At 38.4% G+C, this 27953-nt stretch overlaps 1 protein-coding gene across 1 annotated transcript in view; it reads left to right on the forward strand.

Moving 5' to 3' along the window:
- Window positions 1-27953, forward strand: part of agps (alkylglycerone phosphate synthase) — a 95103-nt gene that overhangs the window by 40515 nt on the left and 26635 nt on the right. Inside the window, exons 7-12 of the mRNA XM_078403997.1 lie at window positions 5690-5769; window positions 10229-10309; window positions 15761-15886; window positions 16365-16473; window positions 18930-19057; window positions 22201-22252. Coding sequence (XP_078260123.1) covers window positions 5690-5769; window positions 10229-10309; window positions 15761-15886; window positions 16365-16473; window positions 18930-19057; window positions 22201-22252 — 576 coding nt within the window. The remainder of the gene's footprint in view (window positions 1-5689; window positions 5770-10228; window positions 10310-15760; window positions 15887-16364; window positions 16474-18929; window positions 19058-22200; window positions 22253-27953) is intronic.

A 27953-nucleotide genomic window follows, 5' to 3' on the forward strand; every position in this document is an offset into this window, starting at 1 on the left:
TAATTATTCTAACTTCCCAATCAACTTTAGCCAGTTTGCCCCTCGTATGTATCTAACTACCTGTAGTGGCAACTTCAGTCCTTCCCACTGAAGTCCTCTCCGCTTGCCACCTTCACGGAGGAGTGGAGTGATCGTTCTTAATGCAAACAACAACACAGATCTTCACGTTTCAGTTTAATTAGTTGTTTATTGAAGTAGTATTTCTCCCGTCATAAGTCTGGTAAGAATTGTATCTAGCCATAGCTGCTTTGTGTCTAATGCATCACGTCTCTGCATACCCAGATGTACTCATAATTCTAGCTCCTCTCAGTCCATATATGCCCATTATGCCCATATATGTATTCGTCTCACGACAACCCCCAAGTGTCCAAAAATAATATAACAAGACACAAAATAATATAATATGCTAAGACAGCTAATAAACACACACGGCTCCTACACTGCCTTTTAGTTGAAGACTTGTTTTAGACTTGAGGTTTGTCACTGTCAAACTCGTGTACAATTATTGTGTATTATGATCGCTGCTCTCAAGAGGATCCTTTACTATGTGATTACTAATTAATCTTGTTGCATTATAAATGACAAGATCTGAAATGGCATGTAGCTAGGAATTTCCCAAATAGTATTACATGTACTTTTACTGAAGATTTTCTTCATTTGTGGATGTGCCCAGGCAAACAATTATCGTATTATCTTTATCACAAGCCCCATTATTCTTAACCAATAAATCATCTAACTGTGTTGATTCATTATATGGCATGTAGACTGCACCCATTGATCTTTTCTGCCCCATATTTTCCCATTACTGCACCAACTGATTTTTACTTCCTGCTAATGGCTCAGATTTTTTTCTCACTTATTTTCTCATGTCATTCTTTAGCAGAGATCCCCCCCCCCACTGCTCCCACAAATCCTTCTCTTTCCATTCTCCCTGCCTGAAACATCGTACCTTTAAATACTGATTCTAGGTTTTGTTGCCGGACTTCCATGTCTCTATCCTGTATTTTAACCTATTTGCCTTTACTTCTGCCTCCTGATTCAGCAGTCTGAGGAGAATTGTTCATTTAGTTAGTTGCATTTACCCTTGGGTATTCTGTCAATTTCCCACCATTGACCATTTTTTGCAATTATGTTCTGCTTATGTGTAAGAAGTTCTCTGTGTTGAAACACTTTCAATACAATTCTGAGGTATATGCTGACGCAAATATGAGATTGGTTAACTTCCTCCTCCACAAGACTGGTGGGTGGGTTGTGTTTGAGCTGTCATAGGTCAAGGAATTCCTGATCGGAATGTTGCATTTTTAAGGATATCTTTGAAATGTTTCTTCTGCTGTCATTGCCGAAATTACCACATACTGTCAATCTATCTTTTAAATTTACTCTTTTCTGTACTGTTTTCTAACTATTAAACTCGCCCCATGATCTCTTCAGAAACTCCCACTATTTAATTTAAAGCCTTGCTCACAGCCCCAGCTATTTGATTTATCAAGCTATTGTCCTGGCCATTTCAAATGTTACTATCCCAGTTGAACAGTTGCCCAAAATTTGCGACTAAACTAGCTGAATTGCAGTAGCTTTCGTCATGCTGCTCTTTTAGGCATGCACAGAGTCTCCGATCTGTTTGACCCTGTCACTGTGTGTGGCATGGGTAATTGTTTGAGGTTATAATTTTTAGTGGTTCGGTGTATCAAGTTAATCTCTGATCCTCCTTAGCAGAACCTCCATTTTTTTTTTGCTTCTACCTATGTTGTGGAATCTAAGTGCACCATGACAATTGGATTTTGCCACTCATTTTATTCCATTGCAGAAATTATATCTTTAATCGTAACACTGGTAGGCAATATAAAGTTTATGATTCGTATCTGCATGGATAAGTATCCACCAACCTTATTATACTGATCCCAACAAGGTTCAACAAAGTTGAACACAGCAACAAAGTAGAGGTAGAGCTGTTGCCTTACAGTGCTTGCAGCGCCAGAGACCCTGGTTTGATCCCGACTGTAGGTGCTATCTGTACGGAGTTTGTACGTTTTCCCCGTGACCTGCAAGGGTTTTCTCAGAGATCTTCGGTTTCCTCCCACTCTCCAAAGACGTACAGGTATGTAGGTAAATTGGCCTGGTAAATGTAAACATTGTCCTAATGTGTTAGGATAGTGTTAACATGCGGGGATCGTTGGTCGGCGTGGATTCGGTGGGCCGAAGGGCCTGTTCCAGCGCTGTATCTCTAAACTAAAGTATCCATCCCCTTGTTATACTGATCCACCAAAGTACCTGCCTGACTTGCAGTCTATCTATCTTTTCTAGGCCACTTTCTATATTCAGGCTAATCTAAATATATGAAAGTTTTTTTTTTAAACTGCAAATGCTGCAAAACTGAAATAAAAACAAAATATGTGGAAAAACTCAGCAAGTTGAGCAGCCTATATTGAAAGAGAAAAACCCAAAACCTTGACGGTTTCTCTTTCCACAATGCTGTTTATCCAACATTTTTTTTGCTTCTAACTAAAATATAATTTTCTCCAGATTTAAACAATTTAAATAACATGCTCTCCATTCCTGATGGTTATCATGCCTGAAGTGCTAACTCCACTTCAATAGCCTGAGCCAAAGTTCCTCAGATGGGAAAATTTGCTCAGCATTTCTCTGATCCCCACCATCTGCAGTTATTTTGCATCACCAGTCCCAGTATTCCCATTCAATATTTTTCATTCAGTTATTTGGTTTCTAGTTGCTTTAAACTTGGCATTTAAAAATCAAATTAGTCTATTTATTTAGTTAATTGGTGTGCATTGTAGGTATGAGATGCATTTGAAGAGGCTTTTACAGATTAGCATTGCTACAAAAATAAGTGCAAAAATGAACATTAATTAGTTGTTTATTGTCACATACCGGGGTACAGGTAAAAGCTTTTGTTGCGTGCCAACCAGTTATGAATCGGGTTAAGTAAGATTTTAATTTCTGATAAAAGTTTTGAAGTAGAATCAATTTTATTTTTTATTTTGTTTATCTCAATTGTATTTATAATTTTCAGATTTTGTACTTTAAAATGTTGCAAAAGTTTGGTAAAGATGTGCACTGTGCTAATTGCTTTGCTATCTGGGAGAATTTCTTTTAATTGGATGCTCAATAAACTTGATAATATTTCAGTTGCAGAATACCCAAGATCTGCTGGTTTGTATGGTGTTGCTACTGAATGAGATGACTGCAAATGTTTTCTATTGGACTATGTTAGATGAATAAATTAATGATAATATGAATTTCTCAACTTTAGATTGTAACAACGTGTTTTGTACGTATTTATAAATGAGTAAATCTAGATTTTAATTTAAAAGATCTATTTAATTGTTGTTTGCATATGCTACTTTCCTAAAGTTTTGGTCAACTCTTATGACTTAAGTTGGATAGTCAGATATGCTGTTATTCCGGCTCCAATAACGTCAAAATAATGGGAGTTTTGCTTCGTTGATAATGTGAAAGCAAGAACAAGTGAGCTTCGCAGTCATGGCTATTGAAAGTCTGATTTATTTTGTGTGCTGCAACATTTATGTTCCACCCAACAATCTTTGACTACAAGACCAGGGATCCACCACTGATAAAAACTGGCACGGAGAAAAACTCGTGTTCAGTCTCTGATCAATGCACAATTATCCAACTAGACCAATGTGTTAGACAAGATTAAACTAACCATTTTTTGAAATTTCAGTCACAAACATGGATTTCACTATTGCAGAGACAAGATGGGACAATATTGAGTTTTACTGTGTTCTCTCGATTGAATTGCCTGTCAAGGCTAATATAGATTACAGGCTGCCACGTCATCGAGCTGTAAGGTGATTTTTAAGCAAAACTGCTTACAGTTGTCTCCTAATGAGGAAATGGAACCTCTTGGAGCTGAAAGGAGCAAACTTACATCTATGATTTACTCTTTTTATTAAAGGCACAAATAAAAATGCTAACTTCAAATGTATTCAGACCTGACACTTGTCTGTTTCTTGTCTCTCTGCTGGATACTGAACTAACCAGTCTGCTTCCTGTGAGCTCTCTGCAATCTGTTTTTAATTAACTGTTCAAAGTTTGTCTGTGTACATTGTTGATTTTTGTCGTTTCCAAATGGTTATTGTTGGCCTAGCCGTGTACTAGTAGTATGTTTCATGCCCATGAATCACCAATTGGTTTTGAAAATTGGTTCCAGTGAGGGTTTGCTTTCATTTTCCTCCATTTTCAACTTATTTGATATGAAAACTCGAATGCTAACATATTTTAAGAATTTTTCTGAGGCACATACAATCCTATTCTGATTGCTATTGTTCCCGATTAATTAAACTTTTTAAAAGATATAAATTTACAGAAGATGATCATTTGCCTGGGTAGCTTGACAGTAGAGGTGGCTAAATACTTAATTCCACATCTCTAGTTGGAAATGGAGCTTTGGAACAACCAACATCAAACTTTGTACTCCAGTACCTTTTTTCTGATCTTTTTGTCATGTAGAGATTTGTCATATAGTCATGTTCTTCATACGGAAGTAAATAACACACTGGCCAAAAAGAAAAATTGCTTGCTGTAAGGACTCTAGTTAATTACTGGGCAAAAGCCCCAAATTAAAGGCATACAAAGAAATAAGATGTTTTTAAGATAATTTATAGGTATTTCAGCAAATTTGAACTTTTTTCCAAGCCAAAACATAATAAAGCAGGTGTAATTAAAATGTAAACAAAATAAATTTGAACACACACTATATTGTTTTGTAAAACAAAATGACACTAAATGCTGGAGTAACTCAGCGGGTCAGGCAGTATCTCTGGAGAACATGGTTAGGAGACATTTTTGATTGGGACCCATCTTCAAACTGTGTTTTTGTGCGACTGGAGCTGACTTAAATGTGTGCAGTTGAGGATATTATTATACTTGAAATACAAATGAACATATCACACACTTTCACTTCATTTGCTTTGGAATCTGCACACCGTTTATCTATACAATGCAAAGTTAAGTTCCAGATGGCTTAAGCATTCCCAAAGCTGTGGAAAGAAACCTGCTATTTTATGATAGAGCCAGAATTATACTTTTTAATAGGGCATAGCATTAACCAGCTTTTCAGACTGGTAAATAGATGTTTTGTATGTTGATCAGTAGCTTGTACATTTCTGTGGAGAAGACCGAAAACAATCCCCCTTTAAAATGAGTTGAGTTCCATTTTGCTATTGAGGCCTTCTGTCAGTTCAGGATAATTTCGCCTCTGGGAAAGCAGATAAGTGTCTGATGCACCCTCTCGCTTTCATAATACTTATTGCTGTGAGGGTCTGAAATGTCTTGGAGAAACTAGTTCTGTGTGGTCAAGTAGTTTGAATTTATTTAGTTGAAATATTAGCCTGGGAATTAAGTGTTATAGATGGTTTGATGCCACTTGAATATAGTGTTATTTGCATACATTGCAGGACATCTGTTTTTTCAGTAGTGTATTTTATTAAATGTTGAATAGCACCAATACTCTGCGTATATCAGGAGTAATTCAAACTTGTAGTTCTGTCAACACTTCCCTAATATTATCAATGTGTAAATGGCAGCCCGTGTCCTGCTGAGCACATCTGCGCTGAGTTGTCTGGAGACCATCAATGTTAAGTGTTTGTAAAGCAAAGAAAAAGTAAAACCACTATAAAATAAGTCATTTAATTTCCTTTACTTGCAGGAGGGACAAGTGTTTCTGATGCTCTGGAGTGTCCCACAGATGAAAAACGAACTATAGTTTCATTGGATACTTCACAGATGGTAAGTAATAAAGTTTTCGGGCAAAGACTCCTGATGGTAATAAAAATGAAGAAATTTAATTTAAACCTTTCTAACTCCAACACTCCATGCTTATTTTAAATAAAGCATCCTTGAGGAAGTTTGTACCTTCAACATACAGCTGAGATCCTATCTTGTGTTCAATTTGGTAATTGCAGGTATTACAGATTTATAATAACCTTGACCTCCATAATAGCTTTTGGGAGTTGTTGGGAGTTCTTCAATGCACTTCTGGGATTAATTTGTTGGTTTTATTTTAGTAGCTTTAAGGATGACTCTATTCTTAAAATATATACCTCCTAAAATCATCAGTTTTTGTTGGTTTTCCGTGCATCCTCACCAACAGTTGGCATAAAATTGTTTATAGTAACGTTTATTGACCTTATTTACGGGCATATAGTTCAAATAGTTGATTTGTGTGCAATCCCTTACTTACAGGATCCATCCCATAAATTCAAGCATATTGTATTTGAACAGATTTTGTTCAAGAATTTGATTTAGATGCTGAAAAAATGTAAGCACTGAGGTTTATTCGATGAAACAAGAGATATTGAATTGTTTATTTTTCAAGTCTTTGGCGACAAATCAATGAACAGGTTATACCTGCGGTGGGCATATTGATCATGAATAAGATGCTGTAAATCCAAAGTTATTTCATTATGCTAGCCTCATTGCTGATATTGGGACTTGGACTTTTGTAAACTCTCATGCACGTTTTAAGCTAATATCACTGAATATTTTACCAACTGTATGGAATTCAAAAGCAGTCCAAATAATTTGTTGTTCTTCATCTACGACGATAAAGCCTCCTTGACTAGATTGAGAGATTATATAGGTTACTGGACCAAGTGGACCCGTTGGGCCCAAACATTTCCTGCATTGGTGCAGCACCCTGTCCTCCCCCCTCCCCTCTCTCCTCAACCCCCCTCTCCCTTCTCCCCCACTCCCCCCTTCCCCCCTCCCTCCTCCTCTCCCCCTCCCCTCCTTTTAAACTTTAAAATGTGAATAACTTTAAAAATATAACACCGATTTCAATAAAACTACTTGCATTATCATTAAAGTGACAATGGTGAGTAAGGTGGGCCTAAAATTGTCGCGCTATCGTGTACCGTTTTGGCTGAAGTTCAGTCACAAACAAGATAACAAACGAGAGTTTTAATATATAGATGATGGTTGAACATGTGTTTCTGACATTCTTTGACTTGCTTACAAAATTCGTCCCTTGTCACGTTTGCATTCCAGCCAATAAATTGTCCCGGGGGGGGGGGGGGGGAGAATCAAGGAAGTGATATGGTTTGGTGAACAGGTTTCAAAGTTAACTAAGCAACTTTAAATATATCTGCAAGTGCAAATACAATAGCTAATGTGTGAGATTTGAAATTAAAATCCAAAAACTTCAATCTCCACAAAAGTTATTCAATTGTTTTCCAATATAAAGTTAGAGTAAATTAATATTTGCTTATTTCCAGACTTTTTGTCCGCTCAATGACAAGTCAATTTCCATTGATATTTTAGAGTCATAGAATTACACAGCATGGAATCTGATGTTTCGGCCCAACTTGCCCACACCAACTAACGTGCGCCATCTACACTTGTCCATGTTTGGCCCATATTCTTCTAACCGTATCCTATCCATGCACCTGTCCAAATGTTTTTTTAAATGTTATAGTACCTGCCTCAACTACCTCCTCTGGCAGCTCATTCCATATGTCCCCTCTTCCCTTTCGCCCCTCACCTTAAACTATGTCCGCTGGTTCTTGATTCCCTTACTCTAGGTAAAAGACTGCATTTACCCTCTATTCCGCTCATGATCTTATGCACCTCTTAAGATCACCCCTCATCCTCTTGCGCTTCAAGGAATAAAATCCTAGCCCATTCAACCTCCCTATAGATCAGGCCTTCGAGTCCAAGCAACATCTTTGTACATCTTCTCTGCACGAGTTCCAGCTTAACAATATTTTTCCTAGAACATGGTGAGCAAAACCGAACAGAGTACTCTAAACATAGCCGCACCAATGTCTTGTGTAGCTGTTAATCCTGTACATCAGTTGTCTTGACAATGAAGGCCATCTTTGACTGATGAAATATAAGAAAATAACTGCAGATGCTGGTACAAATCGATTTATTCACAAAATGCTGGAGTAACTCAGCAGGTCAGGCAGCATCTCGGGAGAGAAGGAATGGGTGACGTTTCGGGTCAAGACCCTTCTTCAGACTGATGAAAGCTGCCTTAACTACCCTATTTACCTTTGATGCCATTTTCAAGGAACTGTGTATCTGCACTCTTAGATCACTTTGCTCTCCAACACTCCCCAGAGCCCTGCCATTCACTTTTGCAAAGCTGAATGCAATAGTGCAAATTGTTCAACAATTTTGGGAAATTCTATATTCGCTGGGTATCTCAGCCACAATTATTGAATGATTTACAGAATGGCATGCACTTTAAGGTTACCAGCAGTTTCTAGTCCGCTCCCTGTGACTGTTCAGTGAAGTTTTAGCATTCATAAATCCTCATTAGTTACTTATCAGAAGGATAAGTTTTTAACCTGATCTTGTTTATGTAGTCATAACTGTTTTTCCATCATTTCCAATAATCTTATAAGTATTACAAAAGTTTAAGCAGAGCAATGTTCCTTTTCAGTCTCAATTTTATGTATTTCAAAATATAATAGTGGAATGATCCATTATTTCATCCTTTTTCATCTCCCATCTCTTTCCTTTGTGTGCTCTGTCAACATCAACGAATACAGGAGCCACATGTGCCCAATTGGGAATTTAGGCAGTTAGCTTATACTTTTGATTAATGCACAATAATAGTTATTGGGCATATGATCTGAACAAATAATCAATAATTCAAGTTTGTCATTCTTCGATGGTCATGGCAGGATTATCCTGCCAAAGAGTGGCAACTTTTCCTGAAGGCCAGAATGCAATAAATAGTGGATTTATAGCTCCCTCCCTACAGAACTTCCCTTCCCCGATCCCAGCTCCGAACTATCAAAACAAGAAAATGTAGAGAAAAATACTGGGCATTTTAGTAAGGCATACTTGGTAAACTACATGGGATTGGGAAGACATAGAAGCATCTGTTACTGCACAATACCATACCATGTCTTGAAGAAACTTATTTTAGTACGTCACTTTGGCGGTGCTTGTTGGCGTTACAATGAAGATCTACCAATGGTAATCTAGTTTTGCTGTTCAGATATTAAGTGCCGTTTGGCATGAATCCACTTGTTATTACCTTTGCTCTCAACAATTTTTATAATCATGTTTGAACTAAAGGTACTCTTTTCAAGGTCTGCAGTTGTACCTTCACTGGAAAAATCTGGAAGCAGCTTAGTCCTGGCCAAAAAGGAAGTGCTGTGCTTTGAAATGTTAGTATGGGTAGATCCTGACTACGGGTGCTGCACTGTAAGGAGTTTGTACGTTCTCCCCGTGACCTGCGTGGGTTTTCTCCGAGATCTTCGGTTTCCTCCCACACTCCAAAGACGTACAGGTATGTAGGTTAATTGGTTGGGTAAATGAAAAAATTGTCCCTAGTGGGTGTAGGATAGTGTTAATGCACTGGGCGGCACGGACTTGGTGGGCCGAAAAGGCCTGTTTCCGGCTGTATATATATGATATGATATGATATGATATCTGATTTTAGGCATAGATATCAATCAGTTATGTGCTTCTCCCTACCTCTGAGTTGTTGAGCAGTTCTTTGATCTCACTGCTGCCCCCTTGTGGAAGTAGAAGCCAGATGAAGAAAATAAAGAAAGATACAAAGTGCTGGAGTAACTCAGTGGGTCAGACAACATCTTAGGAGAATATAGATAGGTGACGTTTCGGGTCGATCCCCATCGGAAAAAATAAAACGCTTGTTTTATACTATTTACAAAATAGTATTTACCATTGGTATGCTTCCAGAATTTAATGGAATTCATTAAATTAAATAGTTAGCAAACTCTTCAGTGGCACAAGTTACCTACACAAAGATCAATAATCTTGGTAATCCTCCTGGCGGACCGAGGCTTATTGATGCCAAATGCTGGAGTAACTCAGCGGGTCAGGCAGCATCTCAGGAGAGAAGGAATGGGTGACTTTTCGAGTTGAGACCCCTCTTCAGATCAGTCTGAAGAAGGGTCTTGACCTGAAAGGTCACCCATTCCTTCTCTCCTGAGATGCTGCCTGACCCGCTGAATTACTCCAGCATTTTGTGTCTACCTCCGATTTAAACCAGCATCTGCAGTTTTATTCCTACACGAGGCTTACTGATGAATAATTTTAACTTTGGAATATGGCAATATGCTGTGCGATTATTTTTCTGCAGGTCAGTAGGAATTTTTTTGTTGCATGTTGCTGAAATAAAATAAAACTGTGGCACATTAATGCAAAGTTTAAAAGTTGCAAAAGGCTGAAATTGATTTAATTAACTTTTTTCACCAAATAACAGAATCGAATAATGTGGATTGATGAAAAGAACCTAACATGTCATGCGGAGGCTGGCATTATTGGGCAAGATCTTGAAAGACAGGTAAGAATATAAATCTATTTATATTTGGACCTTATCAAACAAGCCAAATGTAGCCATGCTCACAGCAGGTGGGTATTGTATTTTTTTTTGTTCAGCATGCAGGAGAGCAATTTTGAGTAAAACTGAATTGCATTTGAATTTTTAGCTTAAAAATCTTGTGCACAAAGATTTGCTTATTGTTCAGCAAGTAATCTGCTGGAGGGGAGAAAAAGACAAAGTGCTCATCGAATCAGGCACATGGATAGGTGATGTTTTTAAATCAGGACCTTTCAGATGCAAGATCTGCTGGTGGAACTTAATGGGTTGGAATGGTGCAGGGTTTCGACCTGAAATGTCAACCATTCCTTCCTCCCACAGATGCTGCTCAACCCACTGAGTTCCACCAGCAGAAAGCTTGTTTGCTGCAGATTCTTGCATCAACAGTCTCTTGTGTCTCTGTTTGCATTTTGACCTTTTCTGATAGACTGTGATGAACACTGCCACCAAGTGTCTTTGTAGTAGAATACACATTGACTTTCAATCCAACAAACTACTTGTTCGAGTTGTGGCCACAGTTGAACGGTCGAGCGTAGTGAACTCTGGAAGGACACAGTTCACTAAACCAGTGATCAACCCTGTGCCACGCAATGAGTGTCTTTCATGTATTTACAATGTCAGCATGAAAACTGTCCTACGTGGCTTCTACCCAACAATCCAAAGGCCTATTTCTCAATACTGCAGGCATATCCTAAAACTTAAACTCTACTTACACAAAATTGTCAGTTAATTAAAGCAGTAGTCTTTTTAAACGCTTTGCAATTAACAGAATACAAATTAAAACGAAATTAAATAAAACAAAACAGCAAATATAACATATCCTCAATTATAATTGTAAAAATGAAATCCATTATTATTTTCAATAAAACAAAACTTCAAAGTCTGACTGTCTACTTCTTTGATGCACCACATTGTTTTATGTATTCAAGCATTGCCAGGGGTATTGCAGAATACAATAAAATGAAAATGCTCATTCATTGTCATTTTCAGGATCATCCCATGACATTAGCATTTCAAACAAACCAGAGCATAGACTAATCTGGAATTGTTGTTTGTTTTAAAACAAAGACAATAGAGAGAACTATGCTAGATTAACTGCCGCTTTACATTCCGGTAATAAAAATCTTGCTCGGGTCTGATTCTTAAATTCGAAACTGCCATGATGTGTGTGGAAGATTAAGGTTGAATTGGTAAAATAAGCATATAAGGAGGAAGTCTAGGCCTTCTCAAACCTTATCCTACTATTCATCAAGATCATAGCTGATATACTTCAGTGTTATTTTCTTGCACTTTCCCATAAACCTTGATTGCCTAAATTCCCAGAGATCTTTTAATCTGTTTTGAATTAATTCAGTGGGCTGTGTCTTCACTGCTCTCCAGGTAGCGAATTCCAAATAAAGTAAGTTTACCTTAACAGTCTTAAATGGCTTACCCTTTATTCTGAAACTGCAACACCTGGCTCAAAACTCTTAGGCCAAAGAAAATGTACCTTTACATTCAGCTTGTCAGCAAGTTTCAATTATCTTTCCTCTCATTCTTCTAAACCAGTGAGAATACAGGTCTACTCTATTCAATATTTTCTTGTGGTATTCCTGGAACTAGTCCTGTGAATCTTTACTGTATTCCCTCAATGCAAATATGTCATTTTAAGTAAGGGACAAACAATTTATGCAATTCAAACACATCACATCCACTTGTACCCCCTTGTGCTAGTTAGATTCTCAAATTTGCTAGATTAGCCAAATGTGATTTTTAACTTCCTAACTCTATATTAACTCTTGGCTTGGTGCAAACTAGGAATTTCTTTGCATTGACGATAAATTAATCCGAATCTGCCTATCCAGTATCATACATCAATATCTTTCCTTATAAGCTACAACCTATTCTCTCCTCAAATTTTCACTGAATTCTTTAAGATTTAAGACCCTAGTCTTGGATTCAATTATATTACTTTCAAGCTGAGTCTAAAATACCATCATGATAACTCTTTCCTAACGCCCCGTTACAGTGAGAAAGGTTCTTTTTCGTTGTAAAAAAATGAAATCTAAAATGGTGTTTTCCATTGTTAGTTGTCAACATAATGATTTGGCAAACAACTTTTACATATACCATGAATTTGTAATTTGCTTTTTACATTAATATAACTTGTCCAGACTGATTTTAATCTCCCAATTGTTGTACTACTTAATGGCATATAAATAAAGCCTGCACATTTTTCTGCCATTTGTAGTCATGACTCAATCCAAACTGAGTTTAATTTCACAACTTGATTGGCCAAGCAATATTATTACTCCCTGCTGTACTAGTCTCACCCATTATTAAAAGTGCAAATCCTATTTTTGCCTGTTTTCCCCTAAATTTTAAGTACCCTTGAACTTTCGACTCCCACCTTTTACAGCGAGCTTTCTGTAATGGTGTGAGGTGATGGTTGGGTGATAAGGTGTCAACCATTTGTTTATTTTTTGCAATATTTGGGAAAGGAGCATCAGTAATAGCTTTATCTTGCACGAAACGTTATTCCCGTAATAATGTCTCTTGTACACTGGACGGATTGAATGTCATCATGTAGGTGCTATTAATCATAAAATCACACTAAAATTGTGCTATGGAAACATTGAGAACTCATTCTGTTGTATATCTTGGCAAACCTGTGTTTCAGTTTCTTGTGGTTTTGGAAACATTGAATTAAGGTACTTTAATTTAAAATAGTAGATGAAGTAGAATGATTCTGAAGTTTGCTCCTAAATTGAGTTGCAAATTTTAAACTTCCCAACATCGGACCATAAAAACTTTTTATCACAACTAAAGTTGAATTTTCTAATAAAAACCTATGCAGTGTCGTAAGTCAGTTTTATTTTCCTGGTTGAGCCTTAATTGTACTGTTGAAACTTTTTATCTTGCTGAATAAAAGAACACTATATAAAATATTGCTTGTCATTTGGTTTTTGAGTGTATTTTCATAGAGCCTGTTTTTGATGTTATGACATTATAAAATGTGCTGTTTATTGGCCAAGAATAGCTGATTCACACAAATGTTAATACATTCTGTTTTATATATTAGTTTTACTAAGTATTGAGTGGGCTGTAAATGATCATATTTTTTGAAAAATATTTTCTGAATGCAAGTAATGAAACAAGATTTTTTACAGCCTTTTAAACAATACTGCCCAATGTTTATTTTCTTTTAAGGTGATTGAATCTTGTTATTGAGTAGATGGGATAACAAAATGACTTCTGAAAGCTACAAATTAGTAATTAAATGAAATGCCACAATGCATGTGCTGGATTTTATGTAGACATTGATGTATTTCAAAAGGGTTAGTTTTTTTTCCTACTGCATGGTTCCAGGATGCATCATTTCTTTAGACTTTAGCAAAGCATAATAATTTATTTAAAACTTCAGTGTCTGTTCATTATATACTCGGATTTGCTTGGAAAATATTCTTTTGGCTTTTGCAAAACTTCATGGGCTTTGGGAAAAATATGTTTTTACACATAGCACATGTATAAACACGACTAAAGATTGATCGTATCAACCTGCCGAAAAGCAAGTGCTAATTGATCAGTACTCTGCTAAAGTTGAATCTGGTGATGCTGCTATAATGTTAGTAAACCATTCTTTGACACATTTTATTTGATCCTATTTCAAAAAAGTTGCTTTCCATGTGGCTTGGTTTAACTGGATTCAAATCCGACAAAGTAGAGCTCCTCTTAATTGAATATCGTTATCAAAGTAGAACCAAAATTGCATGAAAATAGACTTTTAAGACCTGCAATTTAGGTTCAATCCTGTTATCGATCTTCAATTCAAAACAGTTCTAACTGTCTGGTTGTATCATGATGGATAAATCCCTGGACGTGGAGCTTCAATGGACAGGGCCTCGAGTTGTTTTAGTCCTTTTCTCAGATTTAGCAGCTGTCAAACACAATGAATATTTTAATGTCCATAACATTCACAGATATTTAAAAATGACTTAATTCGGATTTTACAATTTTTAAAAACAAATTATGACGCAAACTCTTGAAAACAAACAATTACAGAAATAGAAAATGCTGGAACCACTCCACAGCATCAATGGGGACAGAAGCACAATTGATGTTCAGGTTGTCAGAACTGGATACATGAGCAAATAAGCATGTTTAAGTTGCACAGAAGGGGTGGAGAGAACTGAGAATGTCTGCAGATCGCAGTTGGTTGTTAGAAATAGGAAAGGCAAATTAAATCCACTGAGCAAAGATTCAGGCACATCTGAGGAAAGGAGAGTAGTTGCCTGAAATTATTAAATTCAATGACTGTAATGGATGACAAATATTTGGGCATTGCTGGAACAATGTAGGGTGACGATGGGTCAGAGGGAGTGGGATGGAGAATTAAAATTATAGGAAACCAAAAGCCAGGGTCTCCCATGCTGACAGAACAGATGTTCTGAAAAGCAGTCATCCTCTCTCTATTACGTTTCTCCAATGTCAAGAAAATTGCATTTTAAGAAAACATGCAATGCCTTAAATTAGTGTTTAGTACCCGTATTGCAGGAAGGGAAGAGGTATACGGACAGGTGTTGGCTCATCTCTGGTTGCATGTGAAAGTGCCATGACAATAGTCTATGGTTGGTGAAGATAGATTATGATCATGGAGAGATTGGTCCTTTATGAATTCTGAAAGGGTAGGATTATATTAACCTGTTGAAAGTGACAGAAATTATGAGATTCTTTAAATGTGGAGGTTGGTGGGATGTAAAGTGGGGACAAGGCTAATTATGTCTGACCCAGCTGGAAGTTTGTTTGTTAAATGCTAGATAACCGTAAATTATATTTAAATCAACACCATGTCTTTTTCACAGAAGGAATTGTACATAGCCATTCCTTCCAGTTGAAATGAATGGGCTTAATGGCATATCTGTAAAGGTTGATGTCCTCCAGCTGGATTCAGTCGTGCAGTGCTGGAATGTGTTTTTTCCAAGAGCAGTGGTCAGCTGTGTGGGAGTTTGGGACTTCCGCCTCATTCTCTGGACATTAAGTAGAGAGTTGCTGGTTGTATGATGACTGTGTAGTGGGAATTGTTTTGTTTTTGAGCTTTAACTTTTAGTATTCAAACAATTTATTACATTTATAGAGATATAATATAGACAGACAGACAGACAATTTTAAACACCTTTTTTGGTTTGAAAACTGAATTTCAGTTGAAATAACTGATGGGAAAATCTATATACAGTCATCTTAATTGACCATTTTTATGCAACTATTCTATTGCTGGTCTTTTCATTCCTTTATATAATTAAAATTAAGAGGAACAGTGCTCACTACTGAGCTTGTAGTAAAACACATCAACCAATCAATGAATTTAAATGTTCATTTCATCTTTTTGTTGTGTGGAAGGTCTTTGGAGTGACTATTTTCCCTATTTTATTTTTGAAGCTTAGTGAATACGGTTACTGTACAGGACATGAACCAGATTCAATGGAGTTCAGCAGCCTTGGAGGCTGGGTAGCTACAAGAGCTTCAGGGATGAAAAAGAATATCTATGGTAACATTGAAGATTTGGTGAGTGTCTGATAATATATTGTTGTGTTTTGTATTATCAATTGGAACTTTAAAGTTTTCATTTTCTTTTGATGTGTTATGTGAAATCTACATTTGTTTGCCCATTGTGTTTTACCATTGATTATTGTAGGCGGATGGTTTGAACTAATACAAACTCTGTGTAGTAATCCTTCATTGTTGGTTAGATTAAATATCAGTAGATTTTGAGAATGGAATGGGGGTACATGTTCAAGTTAGTTGATGCCAAAGGCCATTCATGCCTCTACTGGCTGAAACAAATCTAAACCTCCCAAGATTCTGCTGGGATTTCAAGTCAGTTGGAGAAACAATAAAAACCCCACCATTAGCACAACACTAACTAGAAGATTTTTTTAATATAGTGTCAATAAATTGAAAATCATTCCTTGCGTAATTGGTCAATAACTAATTTTGGATTGTTTTAACGAAGAAAATAATTTGACAAATGGTATGTTAACAGATTGTGCATATAAAAATGGTCACACCACGAGGTGTAGTAGAGAAAAGCTGTCAAGGCCCAAGAATGTCAACTGGCCCTGATATCTACCACTTCATAATGGGATCTGAAGGTAATACTTCAATACTAATTGTGTTTTTCAGGTCTTGACGAGGTTTGCTGTTGTAATACAATGAGAAAGAACTATATAATCATGAGAGAGATAGGAAGTAGCACACAAGAAGCAGAAATGCTACAAGGAAGCAGGGGGTTTGTATGGAATGTCTACATTAGCTCAGCCTTAGTTCATTAAAGATACATTGCCCTCCATAATGTTTGGGACAAAGACCCATTTATTTATTTGCCTCTGTACTTCACAATTTGAGATTTGTAATAGAAAAAAATCACATGTGGTTAAAGTGCACATTGTCAGATTTTATTAAAGGATATTTTAAAACATTTTGGTTTCACCATGTAAAAATAACAGCGGTATTTATACATAGTCCCCCCATTTCAGGGCACCATAATGTTTGGGACACATGGCTTCACAGGTGTTTGTAATTGCTCAGGTATGTTTCATTGCCCCCTTAATGCATGTATAAGGGAGCTCTCAGCACCCAGTCTTTCCTCCAGTCTTTCCATCACTTTTGGGAACTTTTATTGCTGTTTATTAACATGAGGACCAAAGTTGTGCCGATTAAAGTCAAATAAGCCATTATGAGACTGAGAAACAAGAATAAAACTGTTAGAGGCATCAGCCAAACCTTAGGCTTACCAAAATGAACTGTTTGGAACATCATTGAGAAGAAAGAAAGCACTGGTGAGCTTACTAATTGCAAAGGGACTGACAGGCCAAGGAAGACCTCCACTGCTGATGGCAGAAGAATTCTCTCTCTAATAAAGAAAAATCCCCAAACACCTGTCCGACAGATCAGAAACACTCTTCAGGAATTAGGTGTGGATTTGTCAATGACCACAGTCTGCAGAAAACGTCATGAACAGAAATACAGAGGCTACACTGCAAGATGCAAACCACTGGTTAGCCGCAAAATTAGGATTGCCAGGTTACAGTTTGTCAAGAAGTACTTAAGAGCAACCACAATTCTGGAAAAAGGTCTTGTGGACAGATGAGACGAAGATTAACTTATATCAGAGCAAAGTATGGAGGAGAGAAGGAACTGCCCAAGATCCAAAGCGTACCACCTCATCTGTGAAACACGGTGATGGGGGTGTTATGGCCTGGGCATGTATTGCTGCTGAAGGTACTGGCTCACATCTTCATAATCAACTGCTGATGATAGTAGCATAATGAATTCTAAAGTGTATAGACACATCCCATCTGCTCAAGTTCAAACAAATGCCTCAAAACTCATTGGCCAGCAGTTCATTCTACAGCAAAACCATAATACCAAATGCTAAAGCAACAAAAGAGTTTTTCAAAGCTTAAAAAATGGTCAATTCTTGATTAGCCAAGTCAATCACCTGATCTGAACCCAATTGACCATGCCTTTTATATGCTGAAGAGAAAACTGAAGAGGACTAGCCCCCAAAACAAACAAGCTAAAGATGACTGCAATACAGGCCGGGCAGAGCATCACCAGAGAAGACACCCAGCAACTGGTGATGTCCGTGAATCGCAGACTTCAAACAGTCATTGCATGCAAAGGAGAAGCAACAAAATACTAAACATGACTACTTTCATTTACATAACATTGCTGTGTCCTAAACATGATGCCCTGAAATGGGGGGACTATGTATAAACACTGCTGTAATTTCTACATGGTGAAACCAAAATGTATAAAAATGGCCTTTATTAAAATCTGACAATGTGCACTTTAACCACATGTGATTTTTTTTCTATTACAAATCTCAAATTGTGGAGTATAGAGCCAAATAAATAAATGATGGGTCTTTGTCCCAAACATTATGGAGGGCACGGTATTTGTTTATAAATGGCAATTGAGGTGATGCTTTTTGCACAATGCGCAATAGTTTTATTGTTTGATGTTATACATTGGTGTTGGTATTTAAAATAGCAAAAGTTCTATTGGAAAGATGAAAAACAGTGCGAGGAATATTCGGCAAGTCCAACAGCATTTATGGAGTTAGTTTTGGCTCGGTGACCTCTTATTGGAGAGGTTGGTAGTCTTGTATATCTGCATATAATGTATATATCACTTATACATCTATGTTCATATACTATCTGGAAGTTGGTTAATGTATTGTGCACAGTGACCTTGTCCTGATTTTGTTGTAATAATCATGACAGTTATTTCTCTGAAACTTGAACTGTTGTGGATTTCAGATACAACCATAAAATATTATGAACATTTCTACTTGGTTACATGAAGTCAATGTCCATTTTTGGTGACGTTTCAATCATAATTAAAGCTATGTAGTTGATGTGCACCAGAACCCCCATGCAGCGATAGCAATCAGACTTTGAAAGGGAATTTGCCTTCACAGATTATAAGTAGGGAGAATTTTTGGACGCTAAGGAATTGTGAAGTGCCATCACTGCTGCTGACCATAGATTTTAGGCCTTTCTGTACCATGTTACCTAAATCAGATTATTTTCCCTCTTTTCAGGAACGCTCGGTGTAGTTACAGAGGTCACAATAAAAATAAGATCTTTGCCTGAATATCAGAAATACGGCTCCATTGTGTTTCCAGACTTTGAAAGTGGTGTGGCCTGTTTACGAGAGGTAGCACGGCAGGTAATTCTAGTCTCTTCACTCATGCCTATCAGGCACTTTAGCAATCCCTCAATAAAAATCTGTTTATACGTAGAACAGTACAATTGAAACTAATGAATGTAGAAATAATATTTTAATTTCTGTTTGCAAGTGGATATCGTGACATGTAAACACATTAAAATATCAGTAATTATTAGTAACTAAGACTTTAAGCAGAAATCCTACAGTAACTTAGCACTTGTATGTTGACCATGTGTTGAATCCATTCTTAGTTTACTCTGTGACAACTTGTTATGATTTATCTTTGGTCTTGTGCAGCTGTACAAAGTTATAACGGATGAGCTGATAAATGGTCTCTTGTGAATCTTGCAATGATGGCCACATTAAAATTCCCAAATGGGATGGTAGCTAAATCTGCCTCGAGATTGTTTAAGATTTAAAAAAAATCTATTTGCAGAATTTTTTTGCGTAATGTTTAAACTGATAATCATGTAATCCTTATTTTCCTTTGAAACATGTATGAATGTTTATTTTGATGGTCACATATTTCTCACTAAGATTAAGAAGAACATTTTTTATAACATAGTTTTGCTCGAATAAAAGCTCAGATATAGCCATTTCTGCAAAAAAAGCCCCAAATAATTTTGTATTAGAAAGGGGAATTGTGAATGCCATTCAGCAAATTGAGTCAGGTTCTATATTGAATTGGATTGCAACAAATATATTAGTATTCCATATATCAGGTCTGACTCTATGACTTATCCTCTGTCAACAAAAGCCTCTTTGAAACTTTCGGTTGACTCAGATCAGAACCGCAAGAATGGGTTCAAACGAGTGCTTCAGTTGTCAGGCATTATTAAATTAGACCCGAGTAAAGTAATGTTATGAGATGACTAATTTAAATCTCGGTGTAAAGTTAATGTGGTTCAGCAGGAGAGTTTGTGACAAGAACTATGGGCAGGTGGTGAGGGTGACAAGTGGTGTGATTTAGATCCCCTAATTATCTAACAGGTGTACATAATTACATAATCTACATAGAATAATGTTGTACAGCAGAGAAACCTAGGGATGCAGGTACATAATTCCTTGAAGGTTGTGACACAGTTGGACAGGATGGTGAAGAAGATGTTTGGTGTGCTTACCTTCATCGGTAAGGGTATTGAGTGTAGGAGTTGGAATATCATGTTAAGGCTGCACAAGATATTGGTAAGCCAACTTTTGGATTACTGTATAGATCTGGCGGTTCAGCTATAGAAATTATGTTATTATGCTGGTTAAAAGGTCTATGATGTTACTGGGCCTGAAAGGTTTGAGTTGTAAGGAAAGGCTAGATAAACTGGGTCTTAATCCCTGGAGTTTAGGAGGCTGAAGGATTATCAAGGTATATCAAAATCATAAGGGGCATAGCCTTGATCTTTCCCCAGGGTAGGAGAGTCTAAAACTAGAGAGCATTGGTTTAAGGTGAGAGGGGACAGATTTTAAAGGAATTAAGGGCAGCTTTTGTTACACAGAAGGTAGTGCGTACATGGAAGAAGCTACCAGAGAAGGTGGTAAAAGGTGGTAGCATTTAAAAGACACTTGGACAGATACATGGGAAAGGTTTGTAGGATATGCACAAGGTGCATGCAACTAGGACTAACTCAATTAGGCAACTTAATCCGCATTGACGAGTTGGGCCAAAAGGCCTGTTTGCTTGCTGTAGATTTCTAATTAATTGAAATATAAGCTGGGAGTGCATCTATATTGAAAAAGATTAATTTAAAATTATTCATTAATTTTTAATGTTGGGTCTTGTTGCCTTTCACAATCTATTCGAGGTTTAGAGTCATAGTTGTAGAGCTATACACTACAGAAACAGGCACTTCAGCCCACCTTGTCCATGCCGATCAAGTGGGCATACTGGGCCAGTCCCATTTGCTTTCATTTGGCCCATAGCCCTCTAAACCATTCCGATCCATATCTGTCCCAATGATTTTAAAAAGTCTTAATTTTGACTCTTCATTCTAGACACTGAGCACCCCTAGTTGCCACTGGGGCCCCTATTAAGTTTCTCACCTCTAACTATAAGCCTATTCCAACCCAATGAAAAAGACTGAACGTTCACCCTACCCATGCCACTCGGGATCATGTACACTTCTAAGGATGTCATGGAAAGAGGTTACTAAGTGGACAAAGGAAAGCATTCCAGGATTATGCTTGACAAATCCTTGAAGGAATGGAACATTTCTCCTGACTCCTGGCCAGTGTCTGTTCCATGGCTGCTCAAAGTAGAAAAGGATGTTTGGGGATGGGACTGGAACTTTGAGACTCTACTTTTGGTGCACCTCAGCTATCTCAGAACCTGAGTGGGAGCCTAAGTGCAAGTCAGTGTAAGGCAAAATGGCGCTGGAGCAAGGCAAGTCTTTATATGCAGGTCTAAGAAGGCGATCCACTCCCAGCCATTACAATTGGTCCATTCTATTAGATCTCTATTCTAAGTTGAGAGACTTACTAAATGGAAAAAAGGTTTCTTGTGAGATTTGGTCTGCAGGGCCCGACCCAAAACATCGTCTGCCCTTTTCCTTCCATAGATGCTGCCTGGCCTGCTGAGTTCCCCAAGCTCTGTTTTGCTCACGATTCCAGAATCTGCTGTCTCTTGCCTCTCTTTTTGAGATCTTGCTGTGTACAAATTGGCTTCCATCTTATCAATGTAGATGTCACTGCAAAATTTACATGTCATTAAATGACACAGCACCGTAATAGCTCACTCTGCCGACAGGATCTGCTTCAGCCATCATAAACCCATTTACACTTGCACATCGACCTGTTATTTTTGGCCCTCACATTCCCATCAACTCTCCGCCCAAACTCCTCTCAGCCACACGGAGGGCAATCCATTGTGGGCCAGCAACCCAAACGTCCCCGAGCAGTGGGGAGAAAACTGAATACCATGGGGAATACACAGGCGTGTTGGGAGAGGTTCTGTAATAGAGATGCCAGGTGCTATATTAATCCAAAGCCTTCTATCTTTTGAGTTGTTGGGCTTTCATAAACTTGGGTGACATTAAATTTACTGAAATATCGTCAAGTTAAATTGTTGCAAATTTGGCAGCTGAAATATCCTCCCTTGCAAATCCAATCTTTAGTTTTCAGCATCATAAAATTCATTTGTTTTTCTCTTGCAGCGATGTGCTCCTGCGTCAATTCGTCTAATGGATAATACACAGTTCCAGTTTGGTAAGGAAATATCAATTATAGTTTTTTAAAATAGTAATGGATTAGTAAATGCTTAATTTTTAATTTTGTTTATTTGTGGATGTGCAGCAAATCTGCTATGCTAGTGCTATGCTAAATAACATTAAGATGGTATCAGCCATAGACTACCATGTTAATGACATTATCAGATCTATCAATACAAGCGCGATATCAGTGGCCTCATTTTAAACACAAACCTAGGGGCAAAATTGTCATTTAATAAAAAGGCTACTAACTATCATTATTATCAAAATTGCTAGAGTGAGCTTTTCCCTGTTTGAGCCTTTTGTCCCAAAATGTAAGACTTTGTATGGAACGATGTTACAATCTTACATTGAGTCTTGTCTGGAGGGCTGAATGGCAAATGATTGTCACAACTTCTGTAATATCAATTTACATTTGAATCCACATTGGGGCGACTTGAATTCCATTCATAATAGAGAATAGGTGCAGGAGTAGGCCATTCGGCCCTTTGAGCCAGCACCGCCATTCAATGTGATCATGGCTGATCATTCACAATCAGTACCCCGTTCTTGCCTTCTCCCAATACCCCCTGACTCTGCTATTTTTAAGAGCTCGATCTACTCTCTCTTGAAAGCATCCAGAGAATTGGCCTCCACTGCCTTCTGAGGCAGAGAATTCCACAGATTTACAATATGACTGAAAAAGGTTTTCCTCATCTCCGTTCTAAATGGCCTACCCCTTATTCTTAAACTGTGGCCCCTGGTTCTGGACTCCCCCAACATTGGGAACATGTTTCCTGCCTCTCATGTGTCCAATCCCTTAATAAGCTTATATGTTTCAATAAGATCCCTTCTCATCCATCTAAATTCCAGAGTAGACAAGCCTAGTCGCTCCAGTTTTTCAACATTCGACAGTCCTGCCATTCCGGGAGTTAACCTAGTGAACCTACGCTGCACGCCCTCAATAGCAAGAATATCCTTCCTCAAATTTGGAGACCAAAACTCCAGGTGCGGTCTCACTAGGGCCCTGTACAACTGCAGAAGGACCTCTTTGCTCTTATACTCAACTCCTCTTGTCATAAAGGTCAACATGCCGTTAGCTTTCTTCACTGCCTACTGTACCTGCATGCTAACTTTAAGTGACTGATGAACAAGGACACCCAGATCTCTTTGTACTTCCCCATTTCCTGACTTGACACCATTCAGATAATAATCTGCCTTCCTGTTCTTTCCACCAAAGTGGATAACCTCCCATTTATCCACATTAAACGGCATCTGCCATGCATCTGCCCACTCTCACAACTTGTCCAGGTCACCCTGCATCCTCAAAGCATCCTCCTCATAGTTCACACTGCCACCCAGCTTGTAAATACAAAATAATCCTTGGAATATTTTTTAGAAATTCAGGTTTGTTTAAATGTATGTTGTAATTTAAAGCAGTCAAAAAAGTTTAGAAAATCCATCGTATTAAAAATCAAGGGGTCTGGTTCAGTGCAGTATTTTAAAGTGGGAAAATGTTTGATCTTTGCAAAGTTTGTGCATCGTAGAAAAAATATTTTTTTATATGCATAATTACGATCTTGAGGCATGTAAAGTCTAGGTAGATCCAAGAATGCTGTGGCATGCGAGGGAAGAAATTGCTGTACCATAAGGGCTACAACAGGGGTGTCAAACTCATTTTAGGTCACGGGCCGTAATGGGCAAAATGCGACTTCATGCAGGCCGGATAAGTTGTGCATGCGTAAACGCATGCGAGCGTGCTCCCACAGCTTTCTTTGCCTTCATGTTTTCAACCTGCACTCATGTGCCTCAGTCTCTGCTATAACTACAAAGTGTTTCACTTTACGAATTTATTTTCTTATGAAGAAGATTGCCGAGCAAACATTACTTTTATGATTGGTATCTAGGCCCTAGATAGAGTGGATGTGGAAATAATGTTTCCAGTAATAGGAGAGTCTAGGACCAGAGGTCACAGCATCAGAATAAAAGGTCATACATTCAACATGGGGATGAGAAGGAATGGGTAGTGAATCTGGAATTCCTTGCTACAGACAGCGGTGGAGGCCAGAACATTGGGTATTTTTTGAGACAGAGATTGATAGGTCTTGATTAGGTTACAGGGAGAAAGAAGACAATAGAATCATCCCGCGGGGCGGATCGGACCCCTTCGCAGGCTAGATGTGGCCCACGAGCCGGTAGTTTGACACCCCTGGGCTACAAGGACAAACCTGGAACTACTGGCCAGTGAGCATTGAAGATACAAAGAAAATGCAGATTAAAAATGAGAGAGGTTGAGCGATCGAGATCAACTGATTATGAGAGCTTAGCTTATGAGAGCTCATTAGTCTGTAAGAGTAGGGAAGGAACTGTTCCTGCATCTGGTGGCTGTGGTCAATCTTCTGCCTGATGGGGGAGGGGAGAAGAGAGAATGACTGAGGTGTAAATGGCCTTCGATTTTAGTTTAGAAATACAGCACCCACTGAGTCCTCGCCGACCTGTTCACTAGCACTATCTTACACACTGGAGACAATTTACAATTTACAATTTTTACCGAAGCCAATTAACCTTCAAACCTTTACGTCTTTAGAGTGTGGAAGGAAATCGGAATATCTGGAGAAATCCTACGGGTCACATGGAGAACGTACAAACTCTGTACAGACAGCACCCATAATCAGGATTGTAGTCACCCGTAGTCAGGATGTTTTGCTCCATTTATATATGTGTGTAACCTATGGAATGTTATGTGCATGTTTTATTTTCCCACCCAAGGAAGGAGATGTTTGAGATGGAGGTAGCATTGGGTTCCCCAACATGTATCCGGAAATCATGGGTACCAAATCCATTGCATTTGTGGAGGATAGTGATAATTTACTGGGTGATTGCTGGTCGGCACGGACTCAATGGGCCAAAGGGCCTGTTCCTACACTGTATCTCTAAAGTCTAAACTCAAAGAACGTTGGCACAAAGTGAAAACTCTAAGCCAATCACTCATTTCCCTAAAATTGATAGAATTATTTTATGAACAAGTCAATCTGACTTGACACATTAGAAATACAGAATCAAATCTTTTTTTAGCATGTAAATAATTGACAAATCCATTGGACAAAAGTCTCTCGTATGGCACATTATTGAAGGCCTACTGAAAGCCCAGATATTCAACATTTGGTTGACCTAATTTATTTGTTCATTATAACCTAAAAAAAAACAAATTTATCAAATCTGATTTCCCCTTCAGGCATTCATGTTCTCTCTTCTCAATCCTATTACTTTCCAAATTATTCTTTTCCCATAATAAATGACCAGGTATTTAATTTTCTTTGTTTTTTTGAATCTTTATGGCTGACAAGGCTAACATTTATTGACCATCTGTAGATGCCCCTTTGAAGGTCGGTGAGTTATCCCAGTGGTTCGTCTGGTGATGATATTCCCAAAGTGCAGTTGGGGAGGGAGATTTAGACTGGTAAAGAAGAAATCATTTCTAAGGATGGTATGCCTGAAGCCTTTCTCATCCTTTGTCGTAGAGGTTGCGGGTTTGGAGAATCTTGCTTGAGTAAAGAAAAGTAAATAAACAGTGCTTTATGTTAAGGTATGCATTGTGCTGGTAGATGGATGGATCAAGCAGGCTGCTTTGTCTTGGGTAATGTCAAGCTTGTGCTATTGAAGGTCCACTTAGCCAAGCAAATAGAATATTCCATTGCCTCTCTGACTAGCTTTGGAGATGAGCTTTTTTGTGCTGCAAATATCACTTATTAACATGCCTGAATGTTGTCTGCTGCATGCAGGTGTGGATTGCTTTATTTGCTGAGGAGTTGTACTATAATGTCTTGAATCAAACCGAACTGAGACTTGACAGAATTAAAATTTGCCAAAGAGAGAATATCATCCAGCAGGGAGAGAGGAACATCAGACAAACAGCAATCGTAATAATGTTTAGAACAGCTGTGGAAAAAAATACAGACCTCTCTGAAATGAAAATACTCAATTGGACAAGTGGCACTTTCAGTGGGGTGATATCAGATCTATCATGGGCAAATTACAATCGTGGTTTGTAAGCAAAAGTATAATTGAATAATTAAGCTTTAAGGTGGAGATGTTTCACCTGAAGTCCACACCATTCATGTGAAGTAAAATACAAGGGAACCTCATGGCAACGTTTTATGGGTGACCTAAAATAGAGCGGAAGAGTGTATGGTGGATACTAGATTGTAAACATGAGGCAACCAGGCGATTTACAGAAAACAATTAAGCAACTAAAAATGAAGTGAGTCAGAAACATAGCGTGGAAACAGGCCATCTGCCCACCAAATTCCCGCTGACCATCAACTACCCATTATACTAATCCACTGTTATTCTCCCCACATTCCCATCAATTTCTCCCCGAGCCTACCACTCGCCACTCAGAGCAATTTAAAGTGGTCAAATAATCTACCAATAGGCACATCCTTGGAACGTGGGAGGAAACCCACACACTTAGGGGGTTTACGTACAAATTACACAGACAGGACCAGAGGTCAGGAGTGAACCCAGGTGCTTGTGCTGTGAGGTAGGAGCTCTACTAGCTGCACCATTATGTTGCTCTGAGAGAGGCAAATGAGTTAGAAAAGATGGGCAACAAATGGAAGGGAATCCAAAAAAATGGAAGGGGGGAGGGAGAAGGAAGATGGTGGTGGAAGGAGGGTGGTGGGGGGTGGGTGGGTGGTGGAGGGTGGGTGGGTGGTGGAGGGAGGGTGGGTGGGTGGTGGAGGGAGGGTGGGTGGGTGGTGGAGGGAGGGAGGTGGAGGAGAGAGGGAGGTGGAGGAGAGGGTGCTGCACCAATGCAGGAGAGGTTTGGGCCCAACGGGTCCACTTGGTCTAGTTAAGATTAAAGATCTTGGAATAAAATGAACTAACAGAATACATCGACAGGAAAGAGACTAAACAACAGGAAACTGAGGCAATGAAAGGCGATTTTTTTCATTCTGGAGGAAAGAAGGCAGTGGGATATCCTGGGGATGACTAGACCCATTGCTTATTTGGAATTTATTAATGATTTTGGCGAATGTTCAGGCCACCATTTCCAAATTTTCAGGTGACACCAAGCATGGTGAAGAGAGCTGTGAGAATTCTAATAATGTCAAGATTATATTTACAGGGTAGTGGATTGTATGGATAGGGAGCGGATACATGTATTGATGAGAAATGTGAAGAATTATATTTTGCGAGGAAGAATGGGAGGAGGAAAAATAAATTAGAAGTTATAACTGCACGGTAGCGCAGCGGTAGAGTTGCTGCTTTACAGCGAATGCAGCGCCGGAGACTCAGGTTCGATCCTGACTACGGGTGCTGCACTGTAAGGAGTTTGTACGTTCTCCCCGTGACCTGCGTGGGTTTTCTCCGAGATCTTCGGTTTCCTCCCACACTCCAAAGACGTACAGGTATGTAGGTTAATTGGCTGGGTAAAATGTTTAAAAAAAAATGTCCCTAGTGGGTGTAGGATAGTGTTAATGTGCGGGGATCACTGGGCGGTACGGACTTGGAGGGCCGAAAAGGCCTGTTTCCGGCTGTATATATATGATATGATATGATATGATATGATAATTCTAAAACGTGTGCATGAACAGGGATCTGGGAATATTTGATCATTTGAATTGTTGGAAAGGTACAGATTGGAAACTGTCCCTTTGACCCACAAAGTCCACGCCAACCATCGATCACTCGTTCATAATTATAAACCACCGCAT

The sequence above is a fragment of the Rhinoraja longicauda genome, chromosome 8 (assembly GCF_053455715.1).
Source record: "Rhinoraja longicauda isolate Sanriku21f chromosome 8, sRhiLon1.1, whole genome shotgun sequence".
NCBI classification, from domain to species: Eukaryota; Metazoa; Chordata; class Chondrichthyes; order Rajiformes; family Arhynchobatidae; genus Rhinoraja; species Rhinoraja longicauda.